Below are 21252 nucleotides of genomic sequence, written 5' to 3'. Positions count from 1 at the left end.
GGTTGCAAAGGCCACCCAGGCTTCCCCTTTTCGCGAATTTCACTCCAAAGAAGCGATGACATATTTTGGTTCTGTTTTCTCTTCCAGAGAAAAATCTCTACCCACCCCTCCTCCCTTCTGCTTTTTTTGCTTCTCTGGCATTTAAACACGGTTCCTCCTCTGGTCATTTGAGTGATTTTGAACCTAAATCATTGACCACGCTTTTACGAAACGACGAAAAAAGGAATTATTATTATTATTGCCGTATTTACTCTTGTACACCACCACTTCCTGCCTTTTCCGGCAGGGGGCAGCCGAGGTTTCCTTATTTCTTCCACACTCTGTGGGATGGGTATGGCGCTCTATCCTCCAAGCTTCCTTCCTTTTTTCTCTGCTCTATGGTCTTTATTTCCGCTTCCGGCGAGAGGCTCTTTCTCTGGGCGCCGCTAACGTTGGCAAGATGGTGAGTTAACCGAATCCGGTTCCATCCGCCGCCGGGGCTGAGGGTTGGGGCCTCGGAGCGGGGCTCAGGGAGGCGGCCAAGACCGAATAACGTGGCCGTGGGGCTCTCGTGGGCCGCGAGGAAAAAGGAACGTGGTTTTATATTCGGTAAAGCCGGAGCGAAATATGGAAGGAATAAAGGACATGGTTCTCCTAACTACTAACCGCATTGCCTTCGCTTAGGCCTAGTTCCCAGTGCAGTAGCCAATCAGATCGCTCAAAAGGACTCCGTGATACTTAAAGAACCGATTCCGGAATGTCATTTTTCCTTCTCCCTCTCGGTCTCGTTTTCCTCTGTTGTGCATCTTAAATCAGGGGTCTTCAACTTTCGCAGCTTTAAGCCTGACGGACTTCAACTCCCAGAGTTCGCCAGGGCTGGGACATTCTGGGAGTTGAAGTCCTCCAGGCTTAATGTTGCCAAGGTTGGGGACTCCTGTCTTAGATTGTTAAGTTTTAGCGTCTTGATTCCCCAAGCCTGATTATGCGCTCTAACAATCCATTGTGTGGATTTTTGAATGTTTTTCATGGGCCAGCGTTGGCTTTTCCAACCCTGTTTCTTGTGAATTAGAGATCAAAAGATCCTCAGGGATCTCTGAAAGAATCAGTGAATTGCCCGTCCAGATCAAAGCCAGAAATGAGTCTGGATTGTGGGTCATTTTGCAGTGCAGTGAAATAGTGAGAAATGGAGCTTTGGTCAAAGCAAATCAGCTATGGAAACTTGAGATATTCTGCAGCAGAAAAACTGAAATAATCCCCTTTTGGGGGGGGGCGTGTTTATTTGAATAGTAGAAATCAACGAATTGGGTTAGAAGTAACTTTCTCCCTGCTGGGGTGAATACCAGGCTTTCATTGTCAGGGAAATTGTCAGGAAGGGTACAATCCAGAAATATGAGTCTTGGTCCAAAATGTTTAATGGCTAATATTATTCTTACAAGGTGCTGAGATGATCAACCTTGTTCCTAAAGTGCTTCAAAATGCAAAATGTTTCCCTGTTTCTTTTGAACTGGTAAAAGAATGAAGTTCTATAGCAATGGGAGCTAATCCAGATTATTTTTGGAAACTAATCCAGTTTGACAGTTGCAATTAACAATAGTTAATCATACAACTGGTGCCAAAGGCAGAGTTTGCAACAAATGCTAAAGTAAAAGTGAGATTGGTAGTTTTTGGTTCTGCTTGCTGTAGGAAAGGCCTTCTAAGAAAGTCGGTGTCTCCTTCAGGGCCTTGAGTAAATTAATACATGCGGAATTTTTAAAAAATCTAATAAAATAAACCCTGTTTCTGATGAGCCAAAAGCTTTTCCTTGCTTGGGTGCTTTCTAAAACTTCCAAGCATACTAGCAGGCCATAGTTCTGGAGTTGAAGTTCATATTTGTCTGAAGTGGTGTAGGGTTTCCTACCTAAGCAGGGGGTTGGACTAGAAGACCTCGAAGATCCCTTCCAACTCTGTCATTCTGTTTCATATTGGGAAAGATAGCAGTGTTGGAGAATTCTACCTGGAATATTTGCATGTTTTTCCCTACATGGGGAATGCAGAATTCTATTAATTGGTGTAAAACTGATTCCTTGACAGGTGAATGTCCCGAAAACCCGCAGGACTTACTGCAAGAAATGTGGCAAGCATCAGCCCCACAAAGTCACCCAATACAAGAAGGGTAAAGAGTCTTTGTATGCGCAAGGTAAGTTGTGTTTGGCGCATCCTTGTCTCTGTAATTAGCCCTCCATGCATTAAAGCACTGCGTTTCACTTCCTGATTTCTTTTAATGATAAAAGCAAGGGGCCCTTCTTTCCTTTCCACTCTTTGATTTATTCTTAGGCACAATTGCCGTTTGCATCAGTTTCTAAATATATATATATATCTAAATATATACACTTTCTAAAAAAGCCTTTGTTTCTTCTCTATTAAGAGGAGAAAAGGCCCACCCTCTCAATTTATTTCCATCCAAACCAGACGTCACGATTTTCACAAATGTTTAAATTTCTTGTGCATATCAAGAACAAAAAGCCTCAAAAATAGGGGGCGGGGAGGGGAAAAACCTGCGATTGGGCGTTCTGAAAAGCATTAGGGCGGAAAGGAAGCACTGAAACTCTCCATAAAGAATAGTAGCCATATAAATTTCTAACTTTCAAGAGCCATGGTATAAAAAACTTTGTAAATAAAGATGATTCGATTGATGTAATTGGTCGTGCTTTTTCACTCGTGAGGTTTGCAGTTGAGAAGAAACAACACCGTGATTTTATCTGAAACTTTCTTTTAGGAAAACGGAGATACGACCGTAAGCGCAGTGGATATGGAGGTCAGACAAAGCCCATCTTTCGCAAGAAGGTAAGCTACACTTGGAGGTCTGTTCAATCTTATTTGAAGCATTAATGTTGGAAGATATACAATTTTAAAAAATAGTTTTATTAATTTATAACATGACATGCAAAAGTAATAGGGACGCGGTGGCTCAGTGGCTAAGATGCTGAGCTTGTCAATTAGAAAGGTTAGCAGTTCGAAAACCTAGTACCACAAAACGGAGTGAGTTACTTGTCCTAGCTTCTGCCAATCAGTAGATTGAAAGCACGTAAAAAATGCAAGTAGAAAAATAGGAACCACCTTTGGTGAGAAGGTAACAGCGTCCCATGCGCCTTCGGCATTGAGTCATGCCGGCCACATGACTCCAGAGACGTCTTCAGACAGCTCTGGCTCTTCGGCTTTGAAATGGAGATGAGCACCGCCCCCTAGACTCTCCCCCCTAGAGTCGGGAACAACTAGCACATACGTGCAAGGGGAACCTTTATGCAAAAGCAAATTTTAGGGAAATTAGGAAAGGAAAAAGGGAAGTGGATAGTGGGGGAAAGCAAGGGGGGAGGGAAAGGGATTAACTTCTGACTCCTTTGGTGCAGTAAAATAAGGCATTAAGATCTACTCTCAATTTTTTACTTTTTCATAATAATAGAAACCAGCCGTTTCTATAACAACGGAAGATCCAAAATTTCTACGTTAGGATGCTAACAAGCTGTAGAGCAGTGGTTCCCAAACTTGGCAACTTTAAGACTTGTGGACTTCAACTCCCAGGCAATTTTCTTGAGCCCAGGCCAAGAAAATAACAGGTCTCAAGACAAGGCCCTCCGTAGTTGATACGAAGATAAAATGAAGAATAGAAGCACATTCAGACTTGCTAGATTCGCTTACTGTAGCTATTGCAATAAAAACAGCCCTCCCTTTTATGGCATTGATGTATTTTATCTGGTCTACCTTGTTGGGAGTGTGACATTAATGAATAGGCCCCAAGTCAAGAAAGTTTTTTAAAAAAGCTTTCTACAAACCCAAGTTTACCAGGCGAAGCTCGCAGCAGACGGAGAAAACTGAGAAGGGTAGAAGTTTCTGAAATGATCCGGCCTTGAGGATGTATGACACCACCTCCTTCCTGCTTGCAGGCAAAGACCACAAAGAAGATTGTGCTGAGACTGGAGTGCGTGGAGCCGAACTGTCGGTCCAAGAGGATGCTGGCCATTAAGAGGTGCAAGCACTTCGAGCTAGGAGGAGACAAGAAGAGAAAGGTACCGTTTCTTCTCATCTAGGTTTCCCAAGAGCATGAAGTAGACTCCTCATCCCCATTAAAAAAACCCTTTCATTTAAGTTAAAGGGAATTCCTCTCCATCAATGTCCCAGCCAACAGTCTTTCATGAGATTTCACAACTACAGACCTTTATGGGGCTTGGAGAGCTGCCAGGCTGATAACTTCCAAATGCCACTCTGTAGCAGACAATACTTGACAAGAAGTCAGGAACAAATCTTCACCCTAAGGAATTGAACCAATTGTCTCCTGCAAACTCCACTGCCCTTTCGCTCCTCTCTTTTCCCTGTGGGAGGGGCCATTCACCATCCACCTGTGCCTTTACTCCTGAGTCAGCCCTTGTTCCTTAGCTGTTCTCTTCTTCTGGCAGCTCTGCGCATGCGCACAGTGGGAAGAGACTCCAGCTGTTCTTCTGCCCCACTAATATCCGACTCCAAAGGCAGCTGATAACTGTCGGACAGCCCTGGCCCCGTCTCTGCCTCCGACACAGAGCCCTCATCAGAGCCTTCCCCAGATTCCAGGACCGGCCCATGTTCCTCCCCAACCTCCTCACTTTCTGAGTCTGCCACCAGCTCTGCTGGCAGGTCGTTTGAGTAATATTCTGGGCAGTGGTTGATCCGTTTATTTAGTGCAGGGCTATCAAATTCACGGCCCACGGGCCGGATTCCTCATGTGCTGGCCATACCCGGTTTAGCAATGGGGGGAAAGTCGCGATATGTCATGTTACACCATCGTGACAAGCATTTGATACCCCTGCTTTAATGTTACGAAACAAAACTGGTCTACTTGGATGAATATGTGCTTAGCTGTTCTGGAGATAGTAGCTTTCATGTGGAATACCAGATTAGCCACTGAATTGGGTGGAATACAAAGGATAAATGGAAAGCATTTGAGCAAGGAATATATAGAAATGTGGTAAATCTACTAGTTTTCTTTTATCAGGATAAACGTTTGAAGTTATACCTTTTGTTGTTTTTTTCACATTTGGAAAAAATGAGGGAGAACCAGGTTAGAAAATGTTATCTAGGGCCTTCCGTGTCCCAAGATTCTGACTTCATAGATTTTTAATCGAAGTCTAGGCATATTTTCAGTTTTCTAAGACGGGGATTCTTTTCAAAATTGAAAATTCATCAAACGAAATGTTTTTTCATCTGTGCCTAGAGCAGATGCTTAGTCAGTGTCTTATTTTTCTTTCCACAGGGCCAGGTCATCCAGTTCTAGATATTCTTTGGTATGGAACCCATTAAAATTCTGTCAGAACACAATGATTCCTTGTACTTTCTTTGCTGTTCGTTATTGGGAGATTCCCCCCCCCCCTTTTAAGAGTTCGTCTGTTATGAAGACTGTTCTTGCCACAAAGCGCACATTGGTAACCAAATAAAGGATGTGATTACCTGAAGAAACTGCCCCTGGTTTGGGAAAATAAGTGAGCTTTTTCAATTGTCTCCTGCCTTTTGGTAAGTTTCTACAATTCCAATTCAACACATTCTAATTCTGCACATTTCTTGTTTTAACTATTATTTGGCACATTATATTCGAAAGCGTATTAAAAGTCTACTCAAAATATATTACGTTCAACATTCAAGAAGTAAAACGGTTCCACAATCCTCCCCTCCAAGACATTAATTACAATTTTTAATGTGCGTATTTATTCAAAGAACACGATGGAAGCCATTTTCTGTTTGAAGAAACATTCACAAAACTTTGATATTTTATTCTCCTTCCGCAAACTGGCTCAAAGTAGTTGATTAGATCCTTTGGTCGTTCTCCTTCAAGAAGGAACAGTAACTGGAATAAACGTGACAGTTTCGCTGATTTGATCATAATCTGGGCCCTCCAATCAGTGGCTGCCTTGGACAAAGCTAGCATCAGTGTAGGCAGAAAAGATTTATTGAAACAATGGAGTGGGAAATCTTGGTGGGGAGGGGGAAACATTTTAATGAACTGCAAAATTCATGTTCAGACGTTAAGGCTGGAATTCTCAAGGTCAAAGTCTTAAGTAGTGCCATTCCGATGTAAGTGCAGAGCCTACATCAGAACTAAAATCTGTTGGATTTTAGGAGTAGCAAAGTGCACTTAAATCCTCTTCTAAGAATTTCTTTGGTTATTTCACAATTTACCCGTACAGCTATTGCATTCTTTTGTATCTCTATTTTCCTCTAGTGATTGTTGAGAAGCAACTGCAAGTATATACAATTACGGTCATCTTTTTTGTATCCCGGCAAAGTCCACCTCAGAAAGAAACGGGCTACTATTGTAACACAACAGTTGTGTTTGTATAAAACCACTTGACAAACACGGTCAAGTGAGCTAACTTTTTTTTCCAGCTGTGCCTCCAGGAAGAAAGACAGATAATGTCATCCTTTCGAGGCTTAAAAATCTTCAGAATCCCGGAAAGGCCATATAAGCATTTTTTTGACAATCCGTCTCTTGAAGCAAAGACTCTACAAGCAATTTTCCTTTGATTGCTTCAGGAGGTTCTGTAGGCCCTGCCTTAGATCCTCTTCGTAGCATTTGAGAAGGGAGGATGCTGTCACATTATAAGAGATCTTTAGGGTGGCTTTTCCCATTGCCAATAAAAAGTGTGTTTGTGTTCACCGCTATCTTCAGCAGCACCGTTCCAGTTGGGTTCACCTCCAGCTTCAAAAACGAAACCCAGTTGTGTAGCCCCAGGTTTCTCCTGGTAGGAAGAATTTGCTGGATCAAACAACTGGGATTACAAGCTAAGCCATTCCCAATGATCATGGTGGGGAGGAGATATGCCTTTGGTCCACCCATCTCCTGCCGGTTTATTACAGCTACGGCAAAAGCTCCTTCGGAGAGCGGCCGTTCCCACAGCTCAAAGGTTTTGTCCTGGAGAGAATAAATAACATCAGTCAGAAGAGGTGTAAATGCACCTTTAATCAGATTACGCAGAGACCAAGAATCATCTTTTAACAACCCCATAATAATCTCTCATAGGATGGAGTCTGGGCAACTGAGCGGAGCTAGCAAGAGTGTTTTAATGGCCAAATGCCCTTCCTGTCGCCAATGCGGAGTTTTGTTCAGCAGATACATTCTCAATGTGCCCAGAGAGAGAAATATCTGCCTCTACCTAGGATCGAACTCAGCCTCTTGATTGTGAGGCAAGAGCGCCATCTCTAGGCCAATGCACCACTCTACACAGGGACCAAGAATGGCTGCAATTAGTTAATCAAATCTGCCTATTTGATCCTGTTGCAGAGGGCCTCGTTTAATAACCCGACTGTGAAATAAATAAGCATTGAAACATACCCTTCTTGCTTCTCAAAGTTAACCATCACGAAGGATACACACAAGACTGCTCTTTCCAATTAGTATTGATTCCTTGTGAACAGGTGCAGTGTATTTCAGTGTACACTATTACACCAGATACAAGTATACTAAAGCTAATGGAATGTGTTTGAGGGAGATTGGATCTATTAAATTCTTAAATATTCATGGTGATTACAATTTATGCAATGCCACATGCAAATGGGAAATGATGCAAGCAATATATATATATATATATATATATATTGCTTGCATCATTTCCCATTTGCATGTGGCATTGCATATATATATAAACTTGGCAACTTTTAAGTCTCGTGGACTTACCCCTAACACCCCTTGGTGTGTGTGTGTGTGTGTGGGTGTGTGTCCTGGCATGCAGCACCATCTCAGCTCCGCTGCGCATGTGCAAGCAACTCCCAATGGCCATTGTTCAGTTTGGCCACGAGGGGCAGGCGAGGCCCATGGGGATGCTGCGCGAGCCCAACCACAGCCCATTTTGGCTTAAGGGAGGCTTAGGCTAAAAACAGGGCACCGGGGTGTGTGGGGCATTTTGCCTTCCAGGAGACTGCAGGGAAGCCTACCAGGCCCAAAATGGGTCACAGGGGAGGTCGTGCTCGCATGTGCTGCAGGCAGGGGTAGTGGGATGTGTGTCTTGTGTGACAATATACATATAATTCATTCCTTTTCCTGTCTAATACAGGATTAGGATGAATATCCAAGCAACGCTGGGTTATCAGCAAGTGTAAAATAGAATTTAACATAGATTTTAACATGCTTTGTCTAGATTGGATGCAAGAGACTTGTATGTTTATTCAAGGATGAAAATGCTGGTTGTATTCAAAATCAGATAAACGGGAAAGGAGGTACCAGAGGTGATATTCAGCATGTTCCAACCAATTCTGGAGAACCAGTAGTGGACATTTTGAGTAGTTCGGAGAACCAGTAAATATCACTTCTGACTGGCCCCGTCCCCATCTATTCTCTGCCTTCCGAGTCCCAGCTGATCGGGAGGGAAAGGAGATTTTGCAGTAACCTTCCCCCTGCCATTCCTACCAAGCCACGCCCACAGAACCGGTAGTAAAAAAAAATTTAATCCCACTACTGCGAGGTACCTTAAATCACAATTATACGGTAATATACTTTGCACAGTGCCAATAAAGACGTTTTACAGCCGGAGTCTCCATGGATGGACTTACCTTGGTGATTCGGTAGCCCTGCTTGCCCAGGGGATCCTGGTTGATGGCTATCACTTCCTTGTTCTGGAGGAGAGCCTTGGCCTTGGTGCTAATCTCACGCAGGTCGTTGGACATCAGGAGTGGAGCCGCCATAATAGCCCAGAAGGCCATCTGTGTTATTTGCTGGTCCCAGCTCAGGCCAAAATTCCCAATCACCAGCTGGAAAGAAAAGTTCACAATGGATGCCTTCCGTGCCTCAAAATTCAGCTGGAGAGCAGGAACTGAAAAGACTGGCCCCTTCCCCAGGTCCATAAAGGATTGTAGAAACCCTGACTCAGCCCCCGGGAGATCCCGCTCCAAGAATCAAGTGGCAGGTGTTGGGAAGATCTCTTGGAAACGGAGTTGACACTGTAAATCCCAAACCCAAGGGTGGGGAAACTTAAAATGCTCAAAAAGGCACAAAGTCCCAATTCCATTTTTTTTTTTACTACCCAGTAGTAATGGCGACCGAAATCCACCTCTGGCTGGGATCAATCAGGGTACATTTCTTTACCATGTCTGGGTCATTCCAGCCACCTGGCCCAGCTATGTTGATCAGAACGTCCTGGTTAGAAGAAGTCCAGTCTAAGATCTCCTTGATGCTGCTCCAGGCATCAGAGATGTCACCGTAATTCCTCCAGTAATTGCAGTATTGCTTAATTTCTGTATAGTTGACCTGCCGAGAAAGAGGCAAAAGAGAAGCATACATTTCACACCTTTAGCCCTAAACGTGGAGTTGGACCGTGGCACAACAAAACCGACTAAGCCGCGCCCGATTAAACCGCATCGCTGACGTCAACAGGGCGACAACAGCGAGCGCGGAGAAAGAAGGGCGCTTTAAATAGCGCTTTGAAAGCAAGCCGATTCAACTTAAGGTAAGGGTTAGGTTTAGGGTTAGCTTTAGGGTTAGCTTTAGGATTAGGATTAGGATTAGGTTTAGGGGGTTTAGGTTTAGGGGTTAATTTTAGGTTCAGCGTTTACAGCGTGCTTCTGTCTCTGCGCTGTTGTCGCGCTGTTGATGACGTCAGCTATGCGGTTTCGTCGAACGCGGTTTTGTGGTGGAACCGAGTTGGACACCCTCCATTGTAAAAAAAATTAAAAAAAATGGAACAGACTAGTTTTTATTCAGGTTGCAAGTGGGAAAACCTCAGAAATAAATCCTGCAATGGGAACAAACGTTGAGAAATTGTAGGAAGCTGCTTTAAGACTGAGATCTCTGCTTGACACAAGATGGTCTTATTTTCTTTTGACTCCCTGAAATAAGCCTTGGTTTTGGTGAGGTCTTATTATTTTGGAGGTGCAGGAGGAGGCAAGCATGGTCACCTCATATCTGCTGCTGTATTGCAATATTTGGGGGGAGGTTTTATTTTCAGGGGAGGGCTTATTTTGGCGCATGTGCTCAAAAGCCCAATTGGGCTTATTATCCAGGGAGGTCTTATTTTCAGGGGAACAGGGTACGTATTCTTTACCAGATGTTTTCTCTTAGAATGAGCTCAAGGGAATCCTCCCCATTACCTTTTTAAAGGGTCTCTGGTAAAGTGGCCATTCGCAGGAATACACAATACTTCTGCCAGTTCTATTCAAAGCCGAAGACATTTTCTTATAACCTGGTAGGAAAAAGAAGCACTCCCTACCATCAAAATATTTCAGACCTTTCCAACATCCGCAACAAAGGATAGGCCTCCCATCAGCCAAGCTTGACTTCAGGCAGTCCTCATTTAGTGACCACAGTTAAGATTGGCAACTCAGTCGTTAAGTGAAGCAGTTGCTAAGAGAAACCACATCTGCAGTTACAACCTTACTTCAACTTTCCTTCGCTTGCAGACCTGCGATGGTCACAAATGCAGGGATTTAATTGCAAAAATTCCTGTTTCATTGTTGTGACTCTGAATCAGTGGTGGGATTCAGCCAGTTTGCACCTATTCAGGAAGAACCGGTTGTTAACTTTCTAAGCAGCTCAGAGAACCGGTTGTTGGAAGAAATCGCCTTTTGTTTTTTCCCCCACTTTACAGGGCTAATCCTGTAAGGAAGGCAGGAAGGAAACGTTCTGGTGTTGTTTCTAGCCTAATCTTTATTGCCCTGCTTACAGAAACTGCCTCTCTGGTTAACCCTTATTACATTGTAACAGCTAAAGCGAAGCGCCCATCAACGTGAGTGACATTGAGTTGGCCATGCCCACCCAGTCACATGACCACCGAGCCCCACCTACCCAGCTAGTCATTAGGGCAGAGAACCGGTTGTTAAATTATTTGAATCCCACCACTGCGCTGAATGCTTGCTAAACAAGGCAGCTGCTGGATAAGGACCATCTTTATTTAGGCACAGAATCATAGGCTTGGAAAGGACCATGGAGATCTTCTAATCCGACCCTCTTCTCACAGCAGGACTCCTCGGATCTTCCCAAACCAACAGTAATGAGCAGTAGAAGCTCTCATTAAAAAATGGCAGACAATTTAAGACGGCATTAGGGCCAGACAAGTGGAAAGCACAAATAATAGCCAAAGCCTAGAATGGTACTGGCATATATTTATAGGGCTTTCCGTATAAACTAACAAAACAGAGGCCAACAGTGGCTTGTCAGCTATATTTTATCACAGGGGTTTCCAACCTTGGCAACATTAAAAGTTGTGGACTTCAACTCCCAGAATTCCCTGGCCAACAAGCTGTCAACGTTAGACAACCCTGCTTTATGAGATACCAGCTGATATCCCAGCGCTGCCTGGGTATTTATTTATCCCAATCATCCTTCCTTGAACGTCGCCGTAATTTCTAATGTTGGTTTTCCCCCTTACCAGAGGGAGCCCTCTTGTGGAGTACTGTGAAGCCATTACCAAGGCAACTCCACAGCGCTGTACAGTAGAAGCCATTTTAAGGCAGTACGGTAGAAGTCATTTTAAGGCACAACACGCTGTATCTTAACAGATTGATAGATTTAGTGAATCCTTCCAGCTGTGGCTTATTCAAGAGATCACAGCAAAACCAGCCATGGCTTAGCATCTTGCATGAACGAAACAAACACACCTTCAGCCATCTCCTCCAGAGTCCCAAAGTCACACCCGTCGAATTTCAGAAGATCCACTTCCCAGCTGGCAAAGGTCTCTGCATCCTGTTCGTAGTGGCCGTAGCTTCCGGGAAAGCCAGCACAGGTTCTGTTCCCAATGTCTGCATAAATGCCCAGCTTCAGTCCTTTGGCATGGACCTGAATCACAGAGGCCAATGGGAAAAACGAAGACAAGATCAGAAAAGGGCAGGCAAGTTGTATTTCCTAAGCATTCCTCAAAAAATAAAACATACTCAAATTAAAATTTCTGAGAGCCTGGCAATTCTCCAATGTGTGGGCCTACAACACTCAAAATCCCCCAGCAAGTATAGAATGCAAAGCTGTACCAGTCTAAAACATCTGGCCCATTTTGGATAGGTAGCTTTTAATGGGGGAGGGAGGGTGGGAGACCAAAAAATCATGCCATCACTCAGCATAAGTCCAGATTGGAGACAGAGATTACCATATTTTTCAGTGTATAAGATGCTCCAGAGTATAAGACACACCTTAGTTTTTTGGGAGGAAAATAAGAAAAAAAAAATCTGCCTCTGCCTACCAGCATGATATTCTTCTGGCTAGCATCCTGTCAGTGTGTGAGAGAGTTGAGGGCTGTTTGGAAACACAGTATTTGCTGTGTGAGCAACAAGGAAGGAGACAGCAAGGAGCCTGGGCGTGGCTTGTTCTGTACTAAAGCTGCATGCTATGCTGATATCCGACACTAAAACTGAAAGTGAAACTTCTCTGTTGAACTACCACATTGGAAAAGCTGCTTTTGGTATTGTACATTTACTTAATGTACTTACTTAAATTTAATTGTTATATTATATATAGAGAGAAGTTAATGAATCCTGCTGAATCAGTTACTTGTGTGTGCTTTCTGAATGTGATTGCTGCTCCAAACTCTGACGCATCTTTGCAGCAAATAGCGAACAGCCAGGTCAGCTTCAGCGCATAATTGCAGCCTGATTCAGCCTGAGCAGCTGATTGGCAGGTGGATCGGCCTGCTGGAATACCCCCACTCAGCTGTTGCAGGCTGCAGGGACTGCCACAGACCATCGCCTCCTCTGTGCCTCCCGTTTTTGGCTGCATTTGGTGTATAAGACACACGCTCTTTTGGATGGGGGGGAGCAGAGGTGGGTTCCTACCAGTTCGCACCTATTCGGTAGAACCGGTTCGTCAAATCTACCGAACCGGTTAGAAGAGGTTTCACCAGTGGACCCAGAAAGCAGGCCACACCTACAGAAAAGGTTCCAAAAATTTTTGAAACCCACCACTGGTCCTTGGATATGATTATTCTACACTATCATGCTCATATTTATAAAACTCAGTTCCTCTGTGAAAGGTAAGGATGACTACTGCGTTTGTGGTGCAATCAGAACATTATGTGTATTGAAGTTGTTTTAACGCAAACCAAAGATGCCTTTTAAAAAACAAGTTTACATCCTATTCTTATGCATGCCAGTGCTGTGTGAGAGGTAATTTAAGGTGGTTCTGACAAGTGTCGTCGGCATCTTCATATCCGGTCACATGGGCAGCAAGCCACTCCCACAAAGGAGGCCACACCCACAGAGTAGGTTCGAACAATTTTTGAAACCCACCACTGGGGGGGAGTGTGTCTTATACTCTGAAAAATACGGCACTTAAATTATAAACACATACTAGAGGAAATACCCAAGTAAAACCACCCACTCACAGTTGTAGTCTACCTTTAAATATCAGTTGCCGAAGACAGATAACAAATCAGATGTCCCATTTTTTCAAGATTTGAGAAAAACAATTCATCGCCGTCAGAGAGTCAAACTCCACCCCAAGTTAGGTCTTTTTGAGTTGACCCAGCAGAATGATATTTATGGAATTGTAGAGACAATGAGTTAGGAGAGCAATTTAGGGTTTACTGTTAGAAATTAATATAGAAGGCAAAATATAAATGGGTTTTGTTTAGGAAACCTCTCCCACCTTCTCTAGAGAGAAACTGAATTAACATCTTCAGAGGTTTCCATCAATCCAGCATTCCTGAATTTTCCAGCCACCCCAAGTTGGAAGAAGCTCCCAGGACAAAAAATTCTCAAGCAGCCACTCACATAATCGGCGAGTTTCTTAATCCCGCTGGGGAAGCGTTTGGGGTCTGCCTGTAGCCGTCCCTGTTTATCCCGAGTGGGAGCCATCCAACAATCATCGATGCACAGGAAACGGTACCCAACATCTTTCCATCCCTCTGACGCCATCCGGTCAGCCATCTGCATGAAGAGCTGCTCACTGGGAGAAGAGAGAAAGGACAAAAGGCCAGAGGTGAATAAGGAAGTAGAAACTGAAAAAAAGAAAACAGTTATTCATTCCCTAGAAAGATTCAGATTGTCTATTCTGCGTAGCAACAAGCTGTCACTTCCTACCCAAGGTAGCAAATGTTCTACACCAAGGGTTCCCAAACCCCAGTCTCTGAACTGGCACTGAGCCATCGCATGCCAGAAACCAGGCCACACTGTCATATTGCGCACAGTGTGACTATGTGAGACAACCCAGGAGCAAATACAATAAACAGAGGTTTGTATTTAAATAGTGGTTTTATCTACAAAGAATATATACATACACGTACTTTAGTTAGACAACAAACAATCAGCAATTACAGCATGGAAGCATACATGGAGAGAGAGATACGCTTCAACAGGTCCTCTTCTTATTACAGGCTCTTAAAGTGATATCAGCCCCAAAACCTTGCAGACTCATTCTCAGCATTACATCATCATAGCAGCTGGTCAGCTATTAAATCATTATTACCCTGACATACAAACAAGCAAAGCTCCCATTGTGAGATGAAGGCAACATGTGAAACCATGCTCCCTCCGGTCCACGGGAAAAACATCTCTCTCCAGTTGCTGGTGCCCAAAAGATTGGGAGCCACTGTTTTAGCCAAAACTTAGGATATTCTGCATGCAATTATGGGCAGACCTCTTCCTCCTCCTGGGCTGAAGGCTAAGTTTGGCCTGTTTTTCACATTGCAATTGGTTAGGTAGTCCTTGACTTACAACAGTTCATTTAGTGATTGTTCAAAGTTACAACAGCACTGAAAAAAAGACTTATGACCGTTTTCCACACATACAACCATTGCAGCATCTAGCCTGTAGTCACATGATCAAAATCCAGATGCTTGGCGACTGATTCATATTTATGACGGTCACAGTATCCTGGGGGGGGGGCAAGTGATCCTCTTTCTCGAACGTCTGACAAGCAAAGTCAGTAGGGGATCCAGATTCAGTTAACAACCAGGTTACGCCCAAGTGCAATGATTCTCTTAGCAACTACGACAGGGAAAGTCATAAAAGGGGCCACTTTAAAAACATGTTTCACTCGGCAACATCATTTGGAGCTGAAATGTGGTCACAATTTGAGGACTACCTGCTTGGTGAGTGAACTAGAAGTGGATGGATACACACAAGAAGGGCTTAGCAATTAGGAGGTGCAGGAGCCCTTTCTACCACAAAACACTTGGGAAGACTGTAACACAGAGTCCATTCAGAAATTCCCAAACACAATTCTAAACCATTCAAGTGAGGATAAATACACGAGAGGGTAATTTGACAATATGTTGGGGGGTAATAGAGAGTCGTAGTGGCACAGTGGTTAGAGTGCAGTACTACAGGCTACTTCAGCTGACTGCTAGCTACAGTTCGGCAGTTCAAATCTTCAACAGGTTCAAGGTTGACTGAGCCTTCTATCCTTCCAAGGTGGGGTAAAATGAGGGTCCAGATTGCTGAGGGCAAGAGGCTGACTCTGTAAACCACACAGAGAAAGCTGCAATGCACTGTGAAGTGGCATATAAGTCTAAGTGCTATTGCTAAATTATCTGTGGGTTCTTTGTGGAAGTAATAGCATTAAAGACCAGGAAAAGGAGTAATTGGGTCAAATAGTTTAAGAATTACTGATCTACGGTAAGACAATTTTCTCTGCTTCTGAAGAAAAATCACAGCCCAAATTAAAATAGCTAGAAATGACAGAATATCATGTCTGTGCTGTTTTGTTGATGAAAACACGACCAAAATTCCAGTGATAGCATTCCAGCATTTTAAAAATCCAACATTTCTACTAACGCTTATCACTGGGATGGACGGAGCACTTTTTTCTCAAGAAACATTCATATTCCACGCTGTTTGAGGAAAGGACTTTCCGTTCTGTAATTGGCCCTGTGTACTGACAGCCTGATATAAAAAACATATCACGAGACATTCACCTCAAGTCACTGAAATGAGTCACAGATATTCCTAGATTATGAATTGCTTAGTGGCAGGTTCTGCAACCTTTAGAGGGAAAACTTGTTAACTGCCACCAAAGGAACATGCTGGTTCTTGTTGGTTGCGGTCAATTTGCTTCTATTTGGTTTTCTATAGGATGCAGTGGCTCAGTGGCTAAGACACTGAGCTTGTTGATCAGAAATGTCGGCAGTTCGAATCCCTAGCACCGCATAACAGAGTGAGCTCCCGTTACTTGTCCCAGCTTCTGCCAACCTAGCAGTTCGAAAGCACATAAAAAATACAAGTAGAAAAATAGGAGCCACCTTTGGTGGGAAGGTAACAGCGTTCCATGCGCCTTCGGTGTTTAGTCATGCTGGCCACATGACCATGGAGACGTCTTCGGACAGTGCTGGCTCTTCGGCTTAGGAACGGAGACAAGCACCGCCCCCTAGAGTCGGAAACGACTAGCACATAAGTGCGAGGGGAACCTTTACCTTTTTATTTAGTTTTCTTGTATGTAACAATTGTTTTGTGCTGAGAACCTTTTTCTTCTTGCTCTACAAAGAAGGCCAAATGCAATTGCAGAAAAAAGGATATAATACCAGGTTTCCCTATTAGGAGCTTAATTTTATGCATGAACCAGTCTTTGCTATATTTAAGCCATGTTTTATGACTAAGCATTTTTTGTGAACCCATTATTTCTGAGCAAGCAAAGCAAGTAGTAATCAATAGAATGAGGGACATGGAGTTCCAAGAAGAACTAAATAGGTTGCCTCTCCACAGTAGGGACAAAATCAAACAGGGTGTGTGGGAATCGGCAAGATATCTAAATGACCTGATCTCTCCAAAACAAAGAATAGCTTTCTTCAGAGCCAGATTTAACATTCTTCCTTCAGCACTCCTCCAGGGCAGGTATAAGAGAACACCTATAGCCGAACGCGTTTGTATATGTGGTAAAGGAGAAGTGGAAGATAATTCACATGTACTATTACACTGCGAGCTATACAGAGCTTGTAGGTCTGCACATATTCTCCCCTTATTAGAGAGATTGCCAGGGAGGGCAGACAATTTTTATCTAGGCTTTCTCCTCCAGGACGCTAACCCGGTTACCACGTATGCAGTGGCAAAGTTCTGTGCTGCTGCTATGTCCATAAGAAAAAAATTGGCTACAGTATAATACCAGCTTGTACCTATTATCTGGACATACCTTTAACAATCTTTGGACCATAATGTTATTATCCACTTTTAATCTCAATACTTTTTAATCATATTTTAATGTTAGTATTTTTTAATATAGTGTAAAAACAAATGTATATTGCTGGTCTTTGACAGTAATAAAGATCTTACTTACTGATAAATCCCTATACACTGCATTAAAATTTGGTTTGTTTAATCCCAGTTTATGAAACCATGATTCATACTTCGCTCGCTGTTCACACAAACCCAAAGGCTAGGCTCAGACGAGTCCCTTATATCTTAGCATAATATGAATTCAACCAGTGCTTTATTCTGGCGTAAATCAACTAATATTGAGACTACCCCATTCATTTCAATTCTTATTAATTCTGGGGCTTGAAAACCTATCCTTTTCAGCCAATGGGAAAAGGGTGCGTAAAAAAAACAAACAGAACCGCATGGGGATTGGTCTGTTGCTGGATTTTGGAGCCAATGAAATGATCACAGTTAGGACCAATAAAACGGTTGAGTCCGAGACTGGACCACCAATCAGATGGGAGCTAGAATGGAGGGAAAACAGTATAAAAGGGGCCCACCGCCCACAGAGTGGGTCAGACTGCCTGGAGAAAAGAAGGGGAAAGGAGGAAGAGAGAAAGAGCTGGAAGGGAAGAGAAGACTGCTGAGGCACGAGAGAGAAATCCTAGGAGCTGGAGCACTGACGTTCCCAGGAAAGGAAACGTGCATTGGGAGCCTGTGGAGAAGTCACCCTGCAAACCAGTTGGACCAGTGTCCTGTGGGAACAGCACACTGGGGCCCTTTGCTGAAGAAGATCTGGCAGGCAAGATGCCATCAGCCCATCCTGGCATGACTACAGATGGATATTGCAGATTCTGCTACACTTGAAATACACTTTGGTCTTGATTCTTTCTCTTGTGCAACCTCCTTAGCTGATTAAGCCACAGCCCAGAATGTTTGAGGGAGAGATTAGGACAGTGGCGGCTAACCATTTTCTCCTTGTGTGCAAAAATTGTGTGCCATGCCCATAATGCAATGTGCCCTGCCCCCTGCAAAATGCGCTTCCTTTGTGCTCCCCCCCATGCATGTGATGACCCCTCCCTGCATCCTGTTTCGGGGCTAGCAGGCCTCCCTGCAGCCTCCAGGGACCAAAACTGGACTGTGGGGGATTCCATACTCCCCTGAGCCCCATTTTGGGCCTAACAGCCCCCCCCAAGCATCCTGAAAACAAAAATGGGGCAGGGGGGGGGGCATGCATCTCCTTCACCTGCATGCATGGTGGAGCTGAGATGGGAGACAGTTCATGTGTCCACAGAGAGATTTGCCACCACAGGATTAGGAAGACAAGGAATGTGATTTGGGACTTTCGGAAAGGAGCATCAAGCAGAAGCAAGACCTTGCTTAAAAGGCTCAGTAATCCGCTATGGCTGTGTAAGCAGGCTACTTCTGCTGACTGCCAGCATTTGGCAGTTCAAATCTCACCAGGCTCCAGGTAGACTCAGCCTTCTGTCCTTCTGAGGTCAGTAATATGAGGACCCAGATTGTGGAGGGCAATATGCTGACTCTGTAAACGACTTAGAGAGCGCTGTAAAGCAGTATATAAGTCTAAGGCCTATTGCTCTTCCTTCTCTCCCCCCCCCCTTTCATTCCTTCCTTCTTTTTCCCTTCCTCGCTCACTTCCCCTTTTCTTCCTACTGAGATGTGGTGGTGCTGTGGTTAGAATGTAGCATGACAAGCCCATTCTGCTGACTGCCAGCAGTTCCATCCGGACTGGCTGACTCAGCCTTCTATCCTTGCAAAGTCAGTAAAATGAGGGCCCAGATTGTTGGGGAGCAAGATGCTGACTTAGAACACGCTCCTTAGAGAGAGGCTATGAAGTGGTGTATAAAATCTTAAGTGCTGCTATTGCTATTAGTTCATAAGAAGCTTTTAAAGAGGAGCTGATGGTGTCACATTTTAATCCCACGTTCAGCAAAGAGCAGGACGCTTTGGGGTGGCTTCTCTGACTTGGGGTTTGGGAAGGCAGAGATGGGAAGTCAAAAGTGGGCTGGCTGGCTGGCTGCCACCCTTTCCAAGGCGACCTTAAGAGTTCAGAGAAGAGCAACAAAAATGATTAGGGGACAGGAGGCTAAAACATACAAAGAACAGTTACATGAACTGGGTATGTCTAGTTTAATGAAAAGAAGGACTAGGGGAGACATGATAGCAGTGTTCTAATATCTCAGGGGTTGCCACAAAGAAGAGGGAGTCAAACTATTCTCCAAAGCACCTGAGGGTAGAACAAGAAGCAATGGGTGGAAACTAATCAAGGAGAGAAGCGACTTAGAACTAAGGAGAAATTTCCTGATGGAACAATTAATCAGTGGAACAACTTGCCTCCAGAAGTTGTAAATGCTCCAACACTGGAAGTTTTAAAAAAGAGATTCAATAACTATTTGTCTTAAGTGGTGTAGGGCTTCCTGCCTAAGCAGGGGGTTGGACTATATGACCTCCAAGGTCCCTTCCAACTGTTAGTTCTATTCTATTCTACCTCCAGTGGGAGGAGACTCCGCTCCGACTCTCCAAAGAGGAAGAAGTTCCCAAATTCCAGCTTTCGGGGACAGGGAGCCCCAGCACTTTCTGGACTACAAGTCCCATGTTCCTTCCCCACGGAGGGAAGAAGGGGGGCTTGTCCCAATCCAAGGATCCGCATTCAGCCTCCTCTCCGCCTACCTGATGCAGTCGCGGGGCTCCCGCTCGCAGTCCGTCTGGCAGAGGAAGCGCTCCCAATGCAGCCAGCCCATGGGCGGCGTCCGAGCCAGCCCGTTGTCCAGCGCGGCGGCTAAGCCTATCGCCGCCAGGAGTGCCGCCGCTGCCAGCCTAGCAGCCCGCTCGCTTCGCCCTCCGGCCATCCCGGCTTCTTCCCTTCCTTCCCAGCGATTCACGGTCGGGCTCTCCGAACGGGCCGTTTCGGCCAATCGCAGCTCTCCGTTCCCTCCTTGGCAGCCAATTGCAGCCTCCTGCTCTTGCCCTTCGGGCCAATCCGAAGGCCCCGGCCGGCTCAGCCAATCGTCTCCCGCAGGAGGAAAAGAAGTTTGCGGGGGGGGAAAACAACTTGTGACTTTTTCCCCTCTTGTGATGGAAGCTGGATCACGTGACGCGGATCACGTGATGATGCAAAAGGCAGCGGTTAACCCTTTGCAAGCTTGCAGTCCGCTTTGCCTTTAATTCCAAAGGCGCTTTTTATTTATTTTTCCAGGAGGCAACTGGACTTCCTGGGGGTTTTTTTTTTCCTTTGAAGACGTTTCGCTTCTCATCCAAAGACACTTCTTCAGCTCTGACTGAATGGAAGGATTTATGTGCCTTGCAATTTCATTTTTAATGTGTGCTCGTTAGTGTGCATTCAAAGTGACAAGAAAGCTATTCTATTTGCAACCTTTTAGAGAGTCGTTGAGGCCACTTGGAGGTTTATCTATTCTTCAGGATCAAGAAAGTCCAGTTGCCTCCCGAGAAAGGACCTTTGGGACAGCCATGACCTGGTTGACTGAGAATCTCTTCAGACTGTTAGCTATACAATTTGCGATGAACACCCTTTGAATGGTGTGGGAGGAGGAATGGCTTTCCAGAGGAAAAAAGTTATTTGCAGACTACAGGACCCAGGAGCATCACTCAGGTGACCCTAAAGACACAGAAGAACCTCCAAGTGCTTCAAGGACCCTCTAAAAGGATGCAAATAACCAGCGGTTTTCAAGAAATATAAATCTTTCGGTTCTCTTGATGCTACATATTTTCATATATGGTGGACATGTCGTAATGTTAAGGCATTTTGGATAAAAATATGGTGGATTCTGCAAAATATCTTCAAAAGAAGGATAAAATTCACCCCCCAGCTGTTTTTACTAGGTATATGTATTGACTTTACGGCAGCAGAGATTAATTTGGTTCTGTACTTAATAACGGCAGCAAGACTCTTGGTGGCGCAATATTGGAAGAAGAAAGATTTGCCTACAATTCAAGAATGGACTTTGAAAGTTATAAACTTAGCCGAAATGGCAAAAATTTCAGCATATCTCAAAGAACATTCAAACGAGAGATATAAACGAGACTGGAAAAAATGGATTGATTATATACAAAGTAAACATGGGATTAAGAAACTCCAGATAGCTTATGCTTAGCATCAGTAAGAACTTAAACTGTTTAAAATTTGGGTAACAGTAAGAAGCTGAGATCAATGTAGAGATATTTTAGACTGTGATTGTCAAAAAGTTATAC

General features: G+C 44.2%; 2 protein-coding genes across 2 annotated transcripts; one reads left to right on the top strand and one right to left on the bottom strand.

Moving 5' to 3' along the window:
• Nucleotides 1-368: 368 nt before the first annotated feature.
• On the top strand, nt 369-5307 carry RPL36A (ribosomal protein L36a). Its single transcript, XM_032228121.1, has 5 exons — nt 369-442; nt 2050-2155; nt 2735-2802; nt 3900-4022; nt 5240-5307. Exons 1-5 carry the CDS (start codon nt 440-442, stop codon nt 5258-5260), a joined length of 321 nt encoding a protein of 106 aa, XP_032084012.1. The 5' UTR covers nt 369-439; the 3' UTR covers nt 5261-5307.
• Nucleotides 5308-5349: 42 nt separating this feature from the next.
• Nucleotides 5350-19991, bottom strand: GLA (galactosidase alpha). The gene is made up of 7 exons (XM_032228120.1): nt 19714-19991; nt 13666-13840; nt 11566-11743; nt 10060-10151; nt 9059-9220; nt 8527-8724; nt 5350-6892 (listed from the first exon to the last, which is right to left on the bottom strand). The coding sequence occupies exons 1-7, from the start codon at nt 19890-19892 to the stop codon at nt 6578-6580; spliced, it is 1299 nt and encodes a 432-aa protein (XP_032084011.1). The 5' UTR covers nt 19893-19991; the 3' UTR covers nt 5350-6577.
• Between the last annotated feature and the right edge of the window lie 1261 nt (nt 19992-21252).

The sequence above is a fragment of the Thamnophis elegans genome, chromosome 12, assembly GCF_009769535.1.
Source record: "Thamnophis elegans isolate rThaEle1 chromosome 12, rThaEle1.pri, whole genome shotgun sequence".
Taxonomy (NCBI): domain Eukaryota; kingdom Metazoa; phylum Chordata; class Lepidosauria; order Squamata; family Colubridae; genus Thamnophis; species Thamnophis elegans.
The sequence above is the reverse complement of the archived record's forward strand: the minus strand, read 5'-3'. Positions and strand labels throughout refer to the sequence as shown.